This window comes from Heterocephalus glaber, unplaced genomic scaffold (assembly GCF_053883595.1).
Source record: "Heterocephalus glaber isolate CG9 unplaced genomic scaffold, H.glaber_assembly_v1.0 deba00001444, whole genome shotgun sequence".
NCBI classification, from domain to species: domain Eukaryota; kingdom Metazoa; phylum Chordata; class Mammalia; order Rodentia; family Bathyergidae; genus Heterocephalus; species Heterocephalus glaber.
Genome location: NW_028258297.1, coordinates 32,311,572 through 32,330,879, shown reverse-complemented (window position 1 = coordinate 32,330,879; position 19,308 = coordinate 32,311,572). Strand labels below are relative to the sequence as shown.

Genomic DNA, 19,308 nt, shown 5'->3' with positions numbered 1-19,308 from the left:
GTCCAAAATGATTTGGTTTATCAACTGAAGACAATAGTTTTAATCTTTGTTACTTTTTCTTCTATCCAGCAAACCTGTCTCCCAGTGGTGTATTAACTCTTGTCTGTTCATCTGTATTAGAATCTCCACTGATGACTGTGTAGTATTACTAAGGACAAAAGTGGAGATAAGGTAAATGCTGTGCCCAAATCTTACGGAAATCAAAGAACTCTAGTAAGATGCCATACCCTGTTTCATTTTCCTTCTCATAGAACTAGTTCCAAAAAACATACAAAATATATTTGATTAAAAAAATTTTTTTTATTCATTAAGTTTATTGGTACATTTTAAGTGTCCAGTATGATGACATTCATCATTGGGATCTTGTACCTTTACATGATGTATCTTGGTTCTTAGTTTTTCCCCATTCCCCTGCCCTCCCTTCAACCCCTCCATCCTTTCCTATATACAGAGACTGTTTCCTTTCTTTCCTTTTCTCATATTTATTCCTTACCCTTCTTTTCTTTCCCCAAGCCCTCTCACTTCCCTTCCTCTTCCCCTTTGGACCTCTTTTCCCCATTACACATTAATATACATTTTGATCCTCATTTACACTTTCAGTTTCTCACACCAGAGAAACCATTAGGTATTTACACATGTGTGTCCTATTTATTTCACTTAAGAGTATGGCCTCAATATGGATCCATTTAGCTATAAATGATCTAATTCCTCTTTCTTTATGGCTGAGTAGTACTCTGTTTTATAAAAAAAAAAAAAATCACACATTTTCTTTATCCAGTCACCAGTTGATGGGCACTTGGGCTGTTTCCAAGTTTTAGCTATCACAAACTGTGCCAGTATAAACATGGGTGCACATATATCTCTGTGATACGATTCTTTTAATTCTTTTGGAAAGATACCCAGCACAGGAATAGCTGGGTCAAATGGGACTTCTAATCCTAGTTTTTTTAAAGTATCTCCATACTGATTTCCACAGTGGTTGCACCAGTCTGCACTCCCACCAACAATGGAGAAGGGTTCCTTTCTCCCCACACCCCCGCCAGCATTTGCTATTGGATAATTTCTTGATAGCAGCCGTTCTTTCTGAGGTGAGGTAGAATCTCAGCATTGTTTTCATCTGCATCTCTGGAATGACCAGTGATGTTGAACATTTTTTCACGTTTATTTGGTGCTTTTTCTTGTTTGTCTGAGAAATGTCTGTTCATTTCAGATGCCCAGTTTTGAATTGGGTCTTTATATTTGGGGGTTAATTTTTTTGAGTTCTTTATAGATTTTAGATAGTAGACCTTTGTCTGAGGTACAGCTGGTAAAACTTTTTTCCCACCTTGTAGGTTGTCTCAGCTCTGTTGGTGGTTTTTCTTACAGTGCAGAAGCTTTTTAATATGATGAGATTCCAGTTGTTGATTCTTGGTGCTAGTTCCCGTGCTACTGAGGTTTTGTTCATAAAGTCTTTTCCTATGCCTGTTCTACCCATGCGGGTTAGAATAATAGAAATGCACCACACTGTGTGTCAGATTGGAGTCCGTTTATTAAAGCTGGTGGCTGGGGTGGGGCTGGAGCCCAGAAAGTTCTCTTGGCCCTGAGAAACGGTTTGATTTCTCCTTATAAATCCTGCTTTCAGTTGGGGAGGGCTCAGGGGAGAGCAAGCAGAATCTTATAGAAGCAGAACCTTGCCAGTTTGGTGGGGGATAGAGGGAAGTTTCACACACTAGGTGAACTACAAAACATCCTGCAGGGTCAGGGATTTAGCTCAGTGTTTCCCGTGCCTGCCTCACAAGCACAAGGTCCCGAGTTCAATCCCCAGTACCAAAAAAAAAAAAACAAAAAAAAAAAACATCGTGCAGCTGCAGCAAATTTACCGCCAAGCAGGATGCGGGGATTTGGGTGCATTGTCCAAGCACAGGTACAAACTGGTGTTGAGGCTCAAGATGGAGTCGGGTTGGCTATCACATGCCAATGTCTTCAAGAGTTCTACCTAACCTATCTTCCAACAAGTTTAGTGTTTCAGTTTTAATATTTAGATCTTTGATCCACTTCGATTTTAGTTTAGTGCATGGTGAAAGATAGGGGTCTAGTTTTCATCTTTGGCAGGTTGAAATCCAGCTTTTCCAGCACCATTTATTAAAGAGGCTATCTTTCCTCCAGTGAAGATGGTTGGGTCCTTTGTCAAAGATGAGGGGGCTGAGTTTGTCTGGAGTTGTTTCTGCATCTTCTAATCTATTCTGCTGATCCTTGGGTCTCTTTCTTTGCCAGTACCATGCTGTTTTTATCTCAGTGGCTTTGTAGTATAGTTTCAAGTTGGGGATTGTGATACCCTCTGTCATTTCTTCTAGTTCCAAATGAATTTTTGGATTGTTTCCTCTAGTTCTGTGAAATATACTGTTGGGATTTCAGTAGGGATTGCATTGAATCTATCTAGCAATTTTGGAAGTATGGCCATTTTCACTATATTGGTTCTTCCTACCCAGGAGCAAGGGATGTCTTTCCATTTTCTTATATCCTTTTTTTTTTTTGCTACCAGGGATCCAACTTGGGACCTTGAGCTTGAGAGGCAGGCGGCGGAACCACTGAGCTAAATCCCCGGCCCTTCTTATATCCTCATTAATCTCTTTTTTTTAGAGTGCTGTGGTTTTCGGTGTAGAAGTCTTTCACTTCCTTCGTTAGATTTAGTCCTAGATATTTCATTTTTGGAGGTACTACTGTAAAAGGAATTGTTTCCCCAATTTCTCTCTCAGTGAGTCTGTTATTTGTGTACAAGAAGGCTATTGTTTTTTGAGTGTTGACCTTGTATCCAGCTACTCTACTGACTCTGTCAATCAAGTCTAGAAGTCTTTTTTTTTCTTTCTTTCCTGGACCTGGGATCAAACTCAGGACCTTACGCTTGCCAGGAAGGTGCAATGCCGCTAAGCTATATCCCCGGCCCAAGTCTAGAAGTCTTCTGGCTGAGTTTTTAGGGCCTTCTACATAGAGTATCATGTCATCAGCAAATAATGGCAGTTTAACTTCTTACTTTCCTATCTTTATTCCTTTTATTTCTTTTTCTTGTCTAGTTGCTGTGGCTAATGTTTCCAGAACTATATTGAACAGGAGTGGTGACAGTGGGTATATTTGATTTTAAAGTATAATTTAGACTTTAGAAAGAAACAAGGACTAGGGTTTGTTTCTGGTGTTTAAACTGAGGCACAACTCTCCAGGTCTGTTTCTTCGTCTTAAATGTGTGAAAAATTGTAGTGCCTAATTCACAGGGTTGTTTTGAAGAATATATAAAATAATGTATGTAAAATACTTAGTGCTGAGTTGGGAAAATAATGAATGCTCAGTACATGGCTTAAGAAGGAGCTGGGGACATAGCTCAGTGGGAAAGAATTTGCCCAGCATGCTTGAAGCCCTAGGTTCCATCCTCAGAACAACAAAAAGAGCAGAAGAGAAAAAAGAAATCCCTGCATGCATAGGGATCTTTCTCTTCTTCATTATGCATTTTGATCTCCTCAGGCCCTGTGGCATAAGTATGGCATTAAGGCTGTCAAGTCCTTCCACACCACGGGCAGCAGCTCAAATCTAATGCTTTCCCTATAGCAGAACGGATTGGTTCCAAGTAGCCCAGAGGGGTGCATGCCGGAACAGATGGAATTACCAAGGTTTGAAGGGTTTTCTCTTTACATACTTTCTTTTATTTTTTAAAACAGTGCCTTTGAAGATGAGACTGTGAAGCTTCGACAACTGAAACTAGACAACCAGGTGAGCAGAGCCTCCTCTTTTGAACTAAGTGGACAACTGTACTGACTGTAATGCTGATGACCTTGGCTCTGAAGTCTTTGTAGAAAAAAACTAGAAAACAAAGTGCTCTGAGGGGATTTTGGTTAGGGTTTTATAGAGGAACAGAGTCGATAGAAAAAAATTGCTTATGTATATATAACTATATATATGAATATATATAAATTTGTCCTCTCTGTATATAAGGATTTACTAGTTAGGCCTGCAGGGTCAGAGGCAGGATGCTCTACAGTGATTGTCTGCAAGCTAAAGAGCCAGAGGATCCAGTCACTGCTCAGTCTAAGAAAATGGAAGCTACAGAACAAGAGAGATCCAGGAGACAGCTGCAGTCCAAGGCCGAAAGACTTGAAGCTCCTTGGAGAGTTGCCTGCACAGTCTGCATTGAAAGACTGAAGAAGCTGGAGTCTGATGCCCACAGGCAATGGCAGTAGCAAAAGATGCACCTGCTAAGCTCGGCGTGGTGCCACACACCTATAATCCCAGCGCAGGTGAGGCCGAGGCAGAAGGATCACCAAGAGTTCAAGGCCAGCCTGAGCTACATGGTGAGTTCAAGGCCAGCCTGGACTACATAGGGAGACCCTGCCTCAAACCACCACCACCCCACCAAGAAAACATGCACTTTTTAGCAGAATGGACCTTTTCAAGTGCAGGCAGACTTCCTCCTTCTTCCCTTTTCATTCTACCTGGGCTGTGAGCCTGGTGGGTTGTGCTGCCCATAGGGCAGCTCTGTTCCCTGCTTCTGCAGGCCTGCATGTGATCATCTTTGGAAACACTCCACAGACACCTTCTGATCTGCTAGGTGTCTTAACATCACCACAGTTGCAGATGGTTATACTTAGCAATCTCTAGGGTTAGTATTTGCTGTAACAGTGCTCTGGGCCATGGTAAGAGCAAAGAGCTTTGAAGTTGTCAGCAATAAAACTGGTCTCAGATTTATAATCAATGAAAGTTCCTTGGCACCTTTCAAAGAATTATGCAAATAGGATTTTTTTTTAATGGTACCAGGGAATTCAGCTCAGGACCTTGTGCTTGCCAAGCAGATGTGTCACTGAGCTATATCCCCGGCCGCTCAAAGAATTAGAACAATGTGGTATTAGTTAACTTTCTGTTGCTGTAACAAAATATCTGTTGCTAGGTACTTTATAAAGAAGAGATTCATGTGGTTTACAGTTTTGGAGGCTGGAAGTCCAACATAGACAGCCGAATCAAAAAGGGAAATCTACAGAAGAGAGATCACATGGCAAGACAAGCAGCCAGAGATTCAGGGGCCAGGATGGCTGTTTTTGTAATGACTTACTCTTGGAACTAGCTGGAGTTCTAGGGTGAGAAGCACATTCATCTCTTCCTAGGGCCAGGTCACACATGACCCAGCCACCTCTACTAGCCCCAGCACTGGGACAAGACTGCCACACAGGTGCCTCGGAGGCATGCTCAGACAACAGCGCCATGGTGTTTCTGTGTACTCATTTGGTTCTGTTACCTTAAAGACACCGAACTTCATTTGTACTAAAATGTGATCAGATCTTACTGCTATGCGGCTTAATTTTCTTCCCAGCACTGGACTGTTTTTTATTACAGTTTTGTTGAAGTAATTTTACTTGTTTGTTTCCTTTACTACTCACCACGAGAACAAAAACCAAGCATGGATTTTTAAAATATATTTTTAATTGACACATAACATACTTGTACGTATTTAGGGGGTACAGTGTAAAATTTCAGTGCTGCATTTTTTTTTTTTTTTGGTACCAGGGATCAAACTCAGGACCTTGTGCTTATGAGGCAGGTGGTGGAACCACTGAGCTAAATCCCTGGCCCTCAGTATTGCATTTTTAAGGAGGTTTGTTTTGGCTATAATACCACACATTTTTTTATGACTGTTATATTAGACTTTCCCAGTACAGTGGTACCTCTGTTCACAAACTTAATTCTTTCCACAATTCTGGTCACAAACAGAACTGGACAAGAACCAAATCAAATTTCCCCATAAGACCAACATTGAACCTAACCATTGAATTTGATTTGGTTTTCATCCAATTTGGTTTGTGACTAGAATTACAGAAAGAATTGAGTTTGAGAGTAGGCTGGGCCTGGCAGGGGCCTTGGGACTCGGCTGTAGGTCGCTGCCTGCGTGTTAGCATGATCCAGGGACGGCAGCCAGGGCCACAATGACAGAGTACAGAGAGGAGCAGCAAAATGAGTACAGAGTACAGTACAAAATGATGGCAGAGTACAGAGGGGCAGATAGACTCAAGAGATCTGAGTCCATCTGCCCTGACTCCTTCACAGTGTTAGAGAATCCACCCAGCTTCGCCATCACTGTGACATCTGAGGCTGGAGAAAATGATGAAACTGTCTAGACTACCCTCAATTTTACACACCATGAAAAATACCCAAATGAAGTCATCTTTATGAAATATTCTCCCAGGAAAATCGAGAAGATAATGATGTCACAGACATTTTTAAATTATTACATTGCAGGCTGAAGAAAATCTTGGTGCAGTCATGATCTTTACTCTAGTGACAGCCATGCAAGAAAAATTAAATGAAGTAATAGGTCAGATAAAAAGGAGACAAGAGGAGGAAAAGAAACTAAAAGAAAAAAAAGCAGAGAAGCAATTATTCCATGGTACCCCTGTTACAGTTGAGAATTTATGTTGGGAACCCAAGTTTGATCCAGAACTCTTAAAAATTAAGAAACAGATAAAAGAAGAACAATCAGGAAGCAAATTAAGTGGCAAACAGCTGTTTGAAACAGATAACAGTCTGATGCATCTGACATTCAGTTCTTGGAGGATGCTGGAAATGATGTAGAAGTAGATGAGTCTTTGTTCTGAGATGGGTGGCTTGGAGCTGGAGAACATTGAGGATGATCAGACCACAGTCCTGATGGCCCAGGGAGTAATGCACTGTCTCCATCTCCAGAGGGACCTGACAGCCACAGCATGTGGCCATGTTGCCGTTTTAATTTTGCTTTTTTTTTTTTCTAAGAAAAAAATAACTTTCAGGAAAATATTCTGATAGCTCTCATCATTGAGCTTAATAAACTGACTGTAACACTTCAAATATAAAATTCCATTTCCTCTTATTGGTGAACAGAAGATTACATATTTAACATTAATGTTGGAGGGAGATCCTACCTATAACACCAAGACTTGAAGGTGAGCAGCTGCCATATGGATATGTGGGTTTACGTACAAGGAACTGGAATAACTCATAATTTTTGTTTGTTTTTGGTACCAGGGATTGAACCCAGGACCTTGCGCTTGCAAGGCAAGCTTGGCGCCACTGAGCTAAATCCCCGGCCCTATAACTCGTAATTTCTATCCTGGAGATGATGGTTACTTTTGGATTCCAAATGTTGTCTTTCTTATGAAGTGTTAGAATACTGAGACAAATAGAACATTAAACCTGGATTCTAGCCTCTTAGCATAGTAAATTTAAGTTTTAATAGAACCAGAAGCCTAAATTATAGTCAGGAATAAAATGGACTTCATTACTATAATAGTACCTGAATGCAAATTTTTGATGTTTATAAAAGTTATGTACTTCTAGGCCCCTCTCAGTTTAAATTTATGAGCCCCAGTCTGAGTTTTAAAAGTGAACTCTGATACAAAAAAAGAATTAAGTTTGTGAACTAAGGTACCACTGTACTATATAACCTCTCATTAAATGTTTGAAGGAATGAAGGAACGAATGCTTCATGTTGTTATATACTGTGATCATTGTGCTTAGGCAGCTTTTCTCTTTTTTTTTTTTTTGGTACTGGGGCTCGAACTCAGGACCTTGCGGTTGTGAGGCAAGCAGTGGTGCCACTGAGCTAAATCCCCAGCCCTAGGCAGCTTTGAACCTGTATGTGATGTGCATTTCTTTCATATTTACTTTCTCAAATGAATTTTGTTAGTTTTGTTTTTCTTTGAATTACTGGTGATTGAAGCAGTAATCTCTTTGGACTGTGTCCACTAGTGTTCAGTAATGTGTTAGAGCCTGGGCTGCCACTGTGCACACGTGCAGGTTAAGGGTTGAGCATTGACAGGAAGTATAGCTAGAAAGACAGCACCACCTGATGAAGGAGGCATCAGTCTGCAAATCAGAAGGCTTCAGTTCCAGTTCTAACTCTGCTGTTAATTGGCTGCTGTGTGACTTGAAATGAGATCCTGAAACTCTGTGGGTCTCATTTCACTTAGAGTGAAGTTGGACTGGATAAAATAATAAAATGTTAGAATCTTGGGATGTTGAAGTTGGAGATGAGATGGAGGTGTGTGGACCCAAGGTACTTTGCTGCTTAGTTAGGTCCCTAGGCTGGCAGAGTCTTGCAGGAGCCTCACAGTGCAGAGCAAGCCAGCCTGCCTGAGGGCACAGCCCCACCCACCAGTGACACCAGCGCATTCTGAGGATAACCTCATCCCATAGCAGTGGATGTGGCTTCCAGTTTCTGTACATACTCACCAATACTTGCTAGTGTCTGTCCTTAGTCATTTTAGTGGGTAAGAAGTAATAATTCATTGTAGTTTTGATTCACATTTTCCTAATGATGTATTTGGTATGTTATTATCAGCCACTTGTATATTATCTTTTAAGGAATTTACAAATCCTTGCCCATTTAAAAAAAATATTCTAGATCAGCTGATGCTGAACCTTTTAGAGACGAGTACCCAAACTCCAACCCAAAACCCACTTATTTATCACAAAGTGCCAACACTACAGTTAAACATGAATTCTGAAGTTTTAGTTTAGAAAAAAAACTCATGCATTAATGTCTTTTGTCTTAAAGAAAAAATAACTTGCGTGTCATAGGTTCACCACCACCGTTCTAGATGTAAGTTCTTTATCAGACATACAATTTGTAGACATTTTCTGCCATTCTGTGAGTTTTTTATTTCCTTATGGTATCATTTCCAGCATAGAAGTATTGTCTATGTTTTTCTCCAATCATGTACACTTTAGTATTATATCTAAGAAACCATTGCCTAAACCAAGTGTCTTGGTTACTTTTTTTTCATTGGTGAGACAAAATACCCCACACCCAAAGTTAAAGGAAAGATTTATTTAGCATAGTTCATAGAGGTTTCAGTTCATAATTGGCTGGCTCCAAGGCAGGGTGGCATCACAGAGGAGAAACAGTTCATGGCGGGCCGAAGGCAGCAAAGTAGTGAAGAAGCAAAGCAGCAGCAGCAAGCAACCACATCATCCCTTTCTGTCCCTTAGGGCAGGTAGCACTCATACCCAGCATAGGACACCCTTAATCCTACCCAGAACTATATCAGACCAAACAGTGGACTAATTTAGTAATCATACACCCTTGATCCCAGCATCACACACTCTAAATCTAGCCACCTCCAAAATGCACCACTTCTGACTGCATGAGGCTTTGGGGGCACAACTAGATACATAATACCAAAGTTACAAATACTTGCTCTTTTGTTTTCTTCTAAGTGTTTTATAGTTTTAGTTCTTAAACTATCTATGGTCCACTTTCAGTTAATTTTCCTCTTGTACTGGGAATCATACCTAGGCCCGTACATATGCTGAGCAGGCTGTACCACTGAGCTTGCGTCCCCAGCCCTGAGTTAATTTTATGTATGGTGTGAGATGGGTGTTTAACTTCATTCTTTCATGTGGACATCCAGTTTCCTGAACTAGAATATTTGAAATATTTTGAATCGAGTGTATTTCGGTTTTATTTTTACTGGGTTTACTAGGATACTCTCATTTGCAGGGCATGGAGCACCTTAGCTGGCCACAGAAAGTAAAGGCTTCCTGACCCTTACTATGGTACTGCTTAGACAGGACACACATTAGATAGAGAACATTTGTGCCATTTGGTAGGAAATGGATTAAAGTACAACACAATCCTTTTTGGTGAAGTTGCTCATCTATTTGTATATTGTCCTTATAAGAGAGGAGGTCCTGGTGCATTGAACTGATTTTGTTTTGTTTTGGTTTTTTGATACAGGATCTCACTGTGTAGTTCATACTGACCTTAAACTCATGATGGGCTCAATTTGTAGACATTTTCTGCCAGTCTTTCAGAATTTCTATCATTCTTTCATTTTCTGATACTTTCAGAAGTCTTGTTTAAAATATTTAGCCTTGTCTTCTGGTGATCTCACTTTGTATATAGGGATCAACAGGGAACCAACAGGCCCCAGAAAACCATTCTCATTCTCTCTCTTTCTCTTTTTGAGACAGGGTCTTACTATGTAGTTCAGGCTGGCCTTGAACTTACTGTGTAGTCTGGGCTGCCCTTGAACTCATAACAATCCTCCTGCCTCAGCCTCCCATGGGCTGGGATTACAGGCATGTGCTACCACACACTAGTTCTCCAGAAAACCATTCTGATGTTGATGCTTAGTCAGCCTATCCAAGAATATCATTATATAACTTCAGCCCATCATCTCTGGGGTGATTCCACCTTTTAGAAAATTGAGAAGTAGTTAAGTAAAGGTATCAATTTTAGGGTTGTCTGGAGTTTGTTATTCTATTGGATAAAATCCCTTGGTGGAATTTCCCCCTTCTAATCTCTTTTACATCTTCCTTGTTTATCTTAACAACACCATTCAGTATTTTGCTCCCAGACAGTGGTCAGACATACTGCTGGACTATAGAGAAGATGGATTTTTAAAAGTTTTTGTTTAGTTCCCAAGGGAATTGGAACTTTTTTTTTTTTTTGGTACTGGGGATTGAACTCGGGACCTTGCACTTGTGAGGCAGGCACTGGAACCACTGAGCTAAATCCCCGACCCCTGGAACATTTAAAGATTATTAAGTTTCAGTTTATAGCTGGGTATGCTGGCGCTGCCTGTACTCCCAACACTCTCAGACGCAGAGGCAGAAGGATCACAAGTTTGGGTCCCACATGGGCAATTTAGCAAGACCCTGTCTCAAAATTTAAAAATAAAATTAAGCCAGGTATAGTGGTATGTACACTACATAGTGAATTTAAGTCTAGTCTGAACTACATAATGAGATGGTGTCTTTAAAAAAATTTTTTAAATTTAAAAAGGATGGGGGTGTAGCTCAGTGAAGGCCCTGGATTCAATACCCAGCACCCCCCCACACACACATACAGAAGTTTTTTTGAGTTTTTTTGGTACCAGGGATCGAACTCACAATCCTGCTTGTGAGGCAGGTGTGGTGCCACTGAGCTAAAATCCCCAAGCCACAAAAGTTTTAGTTTATGTGACACTTAAATTTTGACAGCAACACAAAAGTGTAATTGAAAAATGCAGTGAATGCTTAAATTCTTTTAAATTTTTTTATAGTAAAGGATATGTTGCTATTAATGTCCCTCAGAATGCTCTCCCTTCCTTTGGATACTCTTATTTTATTGTTCTTGCCACTTTCTTTTTTTTGGTACCAAGGATCGAACTTGGAACCTTCTGCCTGCAAGGCGGGCAGCGGCACCACTGAGCTAAATCCCCAGCCCCCACTTTCTTTTTCTTTTCCTTTTTTATCTATAATCTTATAATTTTATTTACACATGAGTAATATAGAATTTAAAACAAGACTGTGTATTATATCTATACATCACCCTCCTTACCCATTATACTAAGAATTTTTATTCTGGTCACAAGAGATTTGTCTTGAGACCAAGCCAAAGGAAAAAATATCCCCCACAGATCTCAAAAATTTAGATGGTTTTTTGTTTTTCTTTTGGTACCAGGGATCGAACTCAGGACCTTGCACTTGCAAGGCAGGTGCATCAAATAGTTTTTTGAAACAGAGTCTTGCTAGGTAGCCCAGTCCTGCCTTGGCCTCCCAAGTGCTGGGATTACAGGGGTGAGCCACCACATCTGGCATTGTGCCACTTTCTGAAGCACTTCTGGACACTCACTCTCTTTTGCGAGGTCTTTAATTGCACTATCATGGTTGCCTCCATGTCCTGAATTTTATTTTCATTTATTTTTTGTTACTGGGGATCAAACTTGGGACCTTGCTCGTGGGAGGCAGGCAGCAGCACCACTGAGCTAAGTCCCCAGCCCTCCATGTCCTGAATTGATTCAAAACATTTACCTTTCATAGTCATTTTGACTTTGGAGAAGAGCCAGAAACTGTTCCAGTGAACAAGGTAGGTGAAGATGTTTTCAAGCAGTTCCTTAAAAATGGTTCACCAACTAAAAGTAGTCTAGATCCTTGTCTTGAACAAAGAATTGGACAGATAAGCTAAAAACGGTGCCAAAAGTTTATTTCAAAGGTGAAGGGTAGAGAGGTAAGGGAAGAACTGGCTCTGCAGAGTGAACTTGGGCTGAACGAAGGAGCAACCTGGATCTCTCGGGGATCCCGTGAAGAGTCAGATAGCAGGCCCCTAGGGGCCTTTGTCTCCTTCATGCCCTCCACATCTTGTGGGAGCAGGAGAGGAGTTCTTTATACAGAAACTGAGAATCATCTGGCTCGTCCTGGGATCTGGAAATCCTGCCCACATCTCCAGCCAGCTTTTCCAACCAAGTGTTTCAAGGACACACTGTAATGTTTCTTCAAGCCTACCTTTCTACTAGATGGCACTCAGCAGTCATATTCACTGTATTTACACTTCATAAACAAGAAAGAGCACTCTCAGAACTGCTTCAGAAAGTGGCAAGAATGATGGGACAAGTGTGTTCAGACTGAGGGGGAATATTTGGAGGGGCATGAATAACAGTGTATCTTTTACTGTAATAAAAAATTTGTAATTGAAACATTCATATATTTTGATCACCTTTTATTTTAATTGTACTTAGGGCATAAAATAGCTTTGGCTCTCTTCCTGTCCCTGACCATACCTATCTTGCTAAGGAGTCCTTTGCTTATGTGGCCTCATTTAAAACACTTTTAGCTTTGAAATATCAGCTGACATAGTTATTTCAACTCAGCCTTTCTTCCCCACTCAGACGGTGTGAGAGTGATTAGAATGATAGATTGAGCAATAATTTTTACCAAGGTGACAGTTTGCCCACATACAGATGTGTGTGATTTTCTTCTCATGAACCTGGACATACTAGGATAAATTCAATACTGCAGTGCAGTAGCTATGGCCCTAAAGTTGTTGACCTTACAGTGTTTTTTTCCTTAACTTAATTCATCTGAGTTAGGTGGGTGTTGAAATTGATAGAGAATTCATCACCAAATACCTTTGTAAGATCTCTGGGATCAAGAGTGTAATCTGTTCTCCACACATCTAAGAGTTCTATTAGTGAATCTAGACATAGCCAGGTCCATTGGCACAAACTCAGTTGTTAGATTCACAGCAGTAGGTTATGAACCAGCACACTGGTTTACAGTGGGAGCTCTGTTCTTTCATGGGATATTTGTCTACTGTTCATAATACTCTTTTTCCTGGCAGTATGATACCTAAGAAGTTAAATTGAAAATTAGAAAGCTGCTGGATGTGGTGGGGCAGCCCTGAAATCCCAGGAGACCAAAAAAGACCAAAAATTTGAGGCCAGCCTGTGGGACTTAGACCCTGTCTCAAAAAAAATTTTTTTTTGGTACTGGGGATCAAACTTGGGACCTTGTGCTTGCAGGGCAGGTGGTGGAAACACTGAGCTAAATCCCTGGCCCCATGTCTCAAAATTTTTAAAAAGGGCTAGAGATGCAGGTCAGTGGTAGAGTGTTTGTCCGGTGTCCCTGAGGCTCTGAGTGTAGTACTGAAAAAAAAGAAAAAAGTTATAAGGCTGGTGAACAAGGAACCAGGTTATGTCATCAAAACCACAAAGAAGTCATATATGTTTTTCTGTCCTCAAAGAGAGCAAGTTCTTCTAGTGAATAGAATATTCTTCTCTACAGATTCACTAGTTTTCTTTCTTTTTTTTTTCTTTATTGAACAGACTGGATAAACTCTATCAAATTCTAGCTCTTTGGCCTCCTTTTCTGTAGTAGTATTTTCTTAACACGTATAATGAACTGGATTAGACTCTTGCTTGTGTTTTTGTTTCATCAGTCATTGCACAGTTATGAGCTGGGCACAGTGGTGCATGCCCGTAATTCCTGCACTTGGGAGGCTGAGGCAGGAGGATCACTACAAGTTCGAGTCCAGCTTGGGCTACATAGTTCAGGGACATAGCGAGACCCTGTCTCCAAAAACAAAACAAAACAAAACAAAATGAAACAAAACACAGGTATGAGACATAATACCTTTGGTCACAGTTTTTCATGTTTTCTTTTCTTTCTTCTTATTTTTTTTCTCTTTTAGACGGAATCTCACTGTGTTTTCCAGGTGAGACTTGAGCTCAGCATATAGCCCAGGCTGGCCTTAAATTCTTGATCCTCCTGCTTCAAGCTCTAGATGTGGGTTATTCTCCTATACTTTCTATTACCATCTCTTGAGGCAGGTTACTTCTTATCCATTATTCAAGACTTCCTAGTTGCTGCAAGAGTCTTATCAACACATTCTAGAAGAGAGCAGGGATGTGTGGAGGTCAGTGGCAGAGGGCCTGCTTGCATGCATGCGGCCTTGGGTTTTGTCCCGGTACTGCAGAAAAGGAAAAAAAAGTCTATGAGGAGGAATTCACTATAGCCTCTATGTATTTAGAGTTCCTGGTACTTTAATGTTCTGCTATTTACAGTAATTCATTAAATCTCAAAATAAAAGTCAGAATTAATAATCAAAATATCAAAGTATAAAACACTGGTGTTCCTTGTTCTGGATCTATTCATTCCTGATGATGTAGTCCTCAGTCTTCTATCTCTCTACACAAGGTCGAGTAAAAGAATAGCCCTATTGGGCTGGGGATGTAACTCAGTGGTGCCACCGGCTGACTCGCAAGTTCAAGGTCCTGAATTCGATCCCTGGTACCAAAAAAACAAAAAAAATAGCCCTATATCTTTTATGCATTCAGAGTTTATCTGCATGTTTTCATTGGCCCAGTTCAGGAAAAAGGTACTCCTTTTCTGTTGTTACTCTTATCCCCTGGAGTGACACTTCTTCCTTCAGGCACTTTTCTAAAGTAATTATTGGTGGGAAAGAGTGCTTTTTGCCTAAGAATCTGTAGTAAAGTTAAAAAGCCTTTGCTTTTTAATCATGGCTTTATTTTTTTACTAGGTGTCTTGGTTACTTTTCTTATTGCTGAGACAAGATACCTAATACCCAAAGTTAAAGGAGGAAAGGTTTATTTCAGCTCACACCTCATAGAGGTTTCAGTTTATAGTTGGCTGGTTCCAAGGAAGGGTGGCATGACACAGGAGAAACAGAATATGGCGGGCAGAAGGCAGCAAAACAGCGAAGTAGTAAGTGACAGTAGCAGCAACCTGCCTCTCCTTTTTAACCCTTTCAAGCTACCTGCCCTTTGGATGGTGCCACCCATACCCAGGGTGGGCCTTCCCATTATCCACACTCAGAACTATGCCAAACTAATCAGTGGACTAGTTTAGTCATCACATATTCTTTTTTTTTTATTTTTTATACCGGGAATGGAACTCAGGACCTTGCACTTGTGAGGCAGGCACAATGGCACTGAGCTAAATCCCTGGCAATAATCACATATTCTTAATCCCACCATCACAGACTTAATCCCAGCATCATATACCCTAGACCCAGCCACCTCAGAAAAACCCCACCTGTGACCGCATGAGGCTTTGGGGGATGTTTATACACAAGCCATTATACTTGGGACTTGGCATTTTTCCTATTCTGAGATATCCCAGATCCATAATAATTCCTATGTACTATAAGTTCTTTTACATGCCAAAGTTTACAAATAATACATACTATGTAGTAATATTATATAGTGATATAGAATGCATGCTATACACTATATTATATATGTGTATGGATAGTATATATGTATGTACCTGGCTTTCCATCATATTGAACTTTTTTCTTATTCTGTCTCACACTTTCTTCCGACTTTCTACCATATTCTTTATTTTGCTTTTTGGTTTTTGTTTTATTTTGTTTTTTGTTTTGAGACAGGGTCTCCCTATGTAGGCCAGGCTGGCCTTGAACTCATTATGTAGCCCAAGGTGGCCTCAAACTCATGGTGATCCTCCTGCCTCAGCCTCCCCAGTGCTGGAATTACAGGCTTGCGCTACCATGTCTAGCAATCTTGTTTTTGTTTTATGGGGGGAGTTGGTTTGTTTTTGGCATGGGATCTCACTGTGTTTCCCAGGGTGGCCTTAAACTCCTGACCAACCTCAAGTGATCTTCCTGCCTCAGCCTTCCAAGTAGCTAGCAGTACAGATAGGTACTTGGTTCTGTAGCCTGTTTTCACCCGTAAGATTGATTGCTTTCCCTTTGGAATGCCAGCTGCCATGTGTTTTTGTTCTTACTCTGACCCAAGTTTGTTTGATTTCTACTTTGTAAGATGAACAAGAAGCCGAAGCTCTCCTCTTTAGCTGATTAAAACATAAAAATAATACAGAGTTTAGAATATAATCAATTTTTTATTCCAAACTGAAAAATAAGAAAATTTGGAAAATGTAGAAAACTTGAAAAAAATTATTTCTATTTTGTGACCCAAAGAAGTCATTGTTTTGGGCTGGGAATGTAGCTCAGTGGTGTAGCGCCTGCCTGGCAAGGGAGAGGCCCTGAGTTTGATTCCTGGTATCGAAAAAAAAAAAAGAAGTCACTGTTTTGTGGTCCTCCATTTTTTCCCTGTGCATGTGTTTACATATTTTGAACCTGTGATTATGCTTTCATAATAATGTGATAATGACTTTTCAGGAGACTTGAATCGGAACATCATCTGGGCTAGAAATTTGTTGAATGATTTTAAATAGATTTTTTGTTTTTTGGTACCAAGGATCGAACTCAGGTCCTTGTGCTTTCGAGGCAGGCAGCAGCACCACTGAGCTAAATCCCTGGCCCTTGAATAGATTTTTATAGGTGTTCAATAAATATTTGTTGGGTCGGGCATGGTGGCGCATGTCTGTAATCCCAGCACTCAGGAGGTAAAGGCAGGAGGATCTCTGCAAGTTCGAGGCTGGCCTGGGCTACATACTGAGTTCAGGGCCAGCCTGATCTACAAAGTGAGACCCTGTCTCAAAAAACCAAAAAATAAATAAATAAATAAATAAATGTTTAAAATGTGCCTCAGTTTCCCCATTTCTCCTGTGGGGGAAAATCATTTACAGCAGTTTTTCTGAGGATCAGTGAGAAACAGACTGTAAGTATTCAAAGTGGCAGCAGGGCATGGTGGGACACACCTGTAAACCCAGCTTCATGGGGGGGCTTGCACTCAAGGGCCAAGAGTTCAAGGCAGCCTACTCACCATAGTGAGCTTGACTCAGAATAAAATTGGAGAAAAGGCTGGTGATGCAGCTGAGTGGAAGAGTTTGCCCTTCCATCCCCAGATGGGGAAGGGTGGTTGGTTAGACTGTGTGGCTATGACATCACCTCTGCTTCCTAGAGAGCACTACTGGAGAAGAAGCAGAGGACGAAGCGCCTGGAGCCCCTCATGGTCCAGCCAAACCCAGAAGCCAGGCTGCGTCGGCTGAAGCCCAGCGGCAGTGAGGAGCACACGCCGTTGGTAGAACCTCAGACTCTTCACAGCGATGTCGTCCTGCATGGTGTGTATTAGGCAGCTGAGTTTCCTGCTGGAGTGCAGCTTCACAGACCTGAGAGAAGGCAGGAGGATTCTGAGATGAATTCTCTCAGTCTTAGCGTGGTTACTCAGTACCACCACAGGTCTCTGTAATCATTCTGGCTCTTTGAGTAGAATTTTTAAAAATAGTCTCATCAGCAGAAGATGGCTTCGAGTTCATGTCCATTCTAGAACTTGTTTTTAGATGCCAGTTGAATTAATCTAAAATGACCTATTTCAAGCACTTACAGGGGTTTTTTGGGGGGGGGTGTTGTTTGCAGCACAGGGGGTGTGTCTTAGTTACTTTTGTTGCTGGGCAAAATATCCGACACCTAAAGTTAAAGGAGGAAAGGTTTATTTGGCTCACGGTTTTTTAGAGGTTTTAGTGCATAGTTGGCTGGTTCCAAGGCAGGGCAGCATGGCAGAGGGGCATTGCAGAGGAGAAACAGTCCATGGCAGGCTGAGGGCTCCAAAGCAGTGAAGTAGTAAGGAACCAGCAGCAAGCAACAGCAGCAGTCCTCTTTCTGTCCCTTACATTCAGGCTACCTGTCCTTAGGGTGGGTAGCACTCATACCCAGGTAGGCCTTCCCATTATCCACACTCAGTACTATGCCAAACCAATCAGTGGACTAATTTAGTAACCACACACCCTTAATCCTAGCATCACACACTCTAGATGCGGCCACCTCTGAAAAGCACCACCTGTGACTCCATGAGGCTTTGAGAGGACAGCTGGACACAAGCCATAGCAGGTGGAACCCAGAGCTTTGTGTATTCTGGGCAAGCATTATGCCACTGAGCTACACCCTTATCTGTGAGAAGTTCACAGTTTTGATTGTTGTATTTGGCAGCCGTTAGCCATGATCCAAGAGTAGGAGAGAGCATCTTTTCTTATCATAGGTAGCTCAGAGGACCATTGAGCTGGTGAGAGGAGAAAGAAGAGGATGAAGAGCCTCTCTGTCATGCTGCTTGAGCAGGGCTCAGACAGGATCTGTACTGTAGAGGACCTGCTTTGTTCTCTTGATCTCATCCTTTCTGTGCCCCCTTCCATGCTGGGATTGGAACTCAGTGCTTTGCCCATGCTGAGCAAGTATTCTACCACTGAGGTATACCCCAGCCTCTTAAGTTTTAGTTTTAAAGTGAGAGATAAAATATATGTTACTACACGCAGTAGCCAAGCATGTTATCAACATGAACCTCATCTTGGATAAATGTCTTTGCAGTATTTAGGAAGGAGAGGTGAAATGGTTTGGTGGTTGGGAATTGTGATCACACGTCCAAACCACCTAGCCATGTAGTACGTGACACTTTCCTGTTTCTTGGGCTCCTAGGCATTGATGGTCCAGCTGTCTTCCTAAAGCCAGATGCTCATGATGTAGAAACCGCACTTCATGTTCTCTCAGTAGGCTCTTCTGCTGCAGAGGAAGATACTGAAGGCAGTGCTGACAGAGAAAGCACTGTAAATTCTACTTCCAAACAAGACCTTCAGGAAATTCTCCAAAAACATGGTGAGGATTGGTGAGGATTTTAAGGCACCCCTGCCCTGCTGAAGTCTGGGGCTGGAGACCTTATCTGGTCACCACACCCCTCGCCAGGGTTTGCCAGGGTTTCACCCTATCCTCTTGCCCAGCTTGGTCCTGGCATTGGCATGGGCAGCCTCTTTGTGTGATGGCAGCCCCTGGACATGACCGTCTCGTCTCCCCTTACCGTTAGTGCTTTCTTCCTGTCCACATCTAGGCCTGGACAGGAGATCGTGGGGCCCCATGTCTCCTACTCTGTTGCCTCGCTCTCGTTCCTCTCTCCTCCAGCCACCAAGCAGAGAATGAGTGGGCTTGTCTTTTGCTTCTCCTTCATCCTCTAAGCTTTAACAGTGAACTGGGCTCTCCCCTTCACTGCAGCGGGACTCTGTGGCCTGAGTTCTCCAAGCTTGTGCCGATGCGCAGTATGATCAAAATATCTGGTGAATATTTAAACAATTTTTTAAATTGTTAAAGTAAAAAATACACTGCCATTAATAATCCCCCTCAAAAAAAATAAT

The 19,308-nt window shown here is 41.5% G+C and overlaps 1 protein-coding gene across 2 annotated transcripts in view; it reads left to right on the top strand.

Moving 5' to 3' along the window:
- The window catches only part of Tulp3 (TUB like protein 3), a 68,485-nt gene that overhangs the window by 33,123 nt on the left and 16,054 nt on the right, over positions 1 to 19,308 (top strand). The window contains exons 2-4 of one of the 2 annotated variants that reach the window (XM_013067334.3): positions 3,687 to 3,738; positions 17,097 to 17,256; positions 18,602 to 18,778. In XM_013067334.3, coding sequence (XP_012922788.3) covers positions 3,687 to 3,738; positions 17,097 to 17,256; positions 18,602 to 18,778 — 389 coding nt within the window. The remainder of the gene's footprint in view (positions 1 to 3,686; positions 3,739 to 17,096; positions 17,257 to 18,601; positions 18,779 to 19,308) is intronic. The other variant, XM_021248056.2, reaches the window with a different exon arrangement.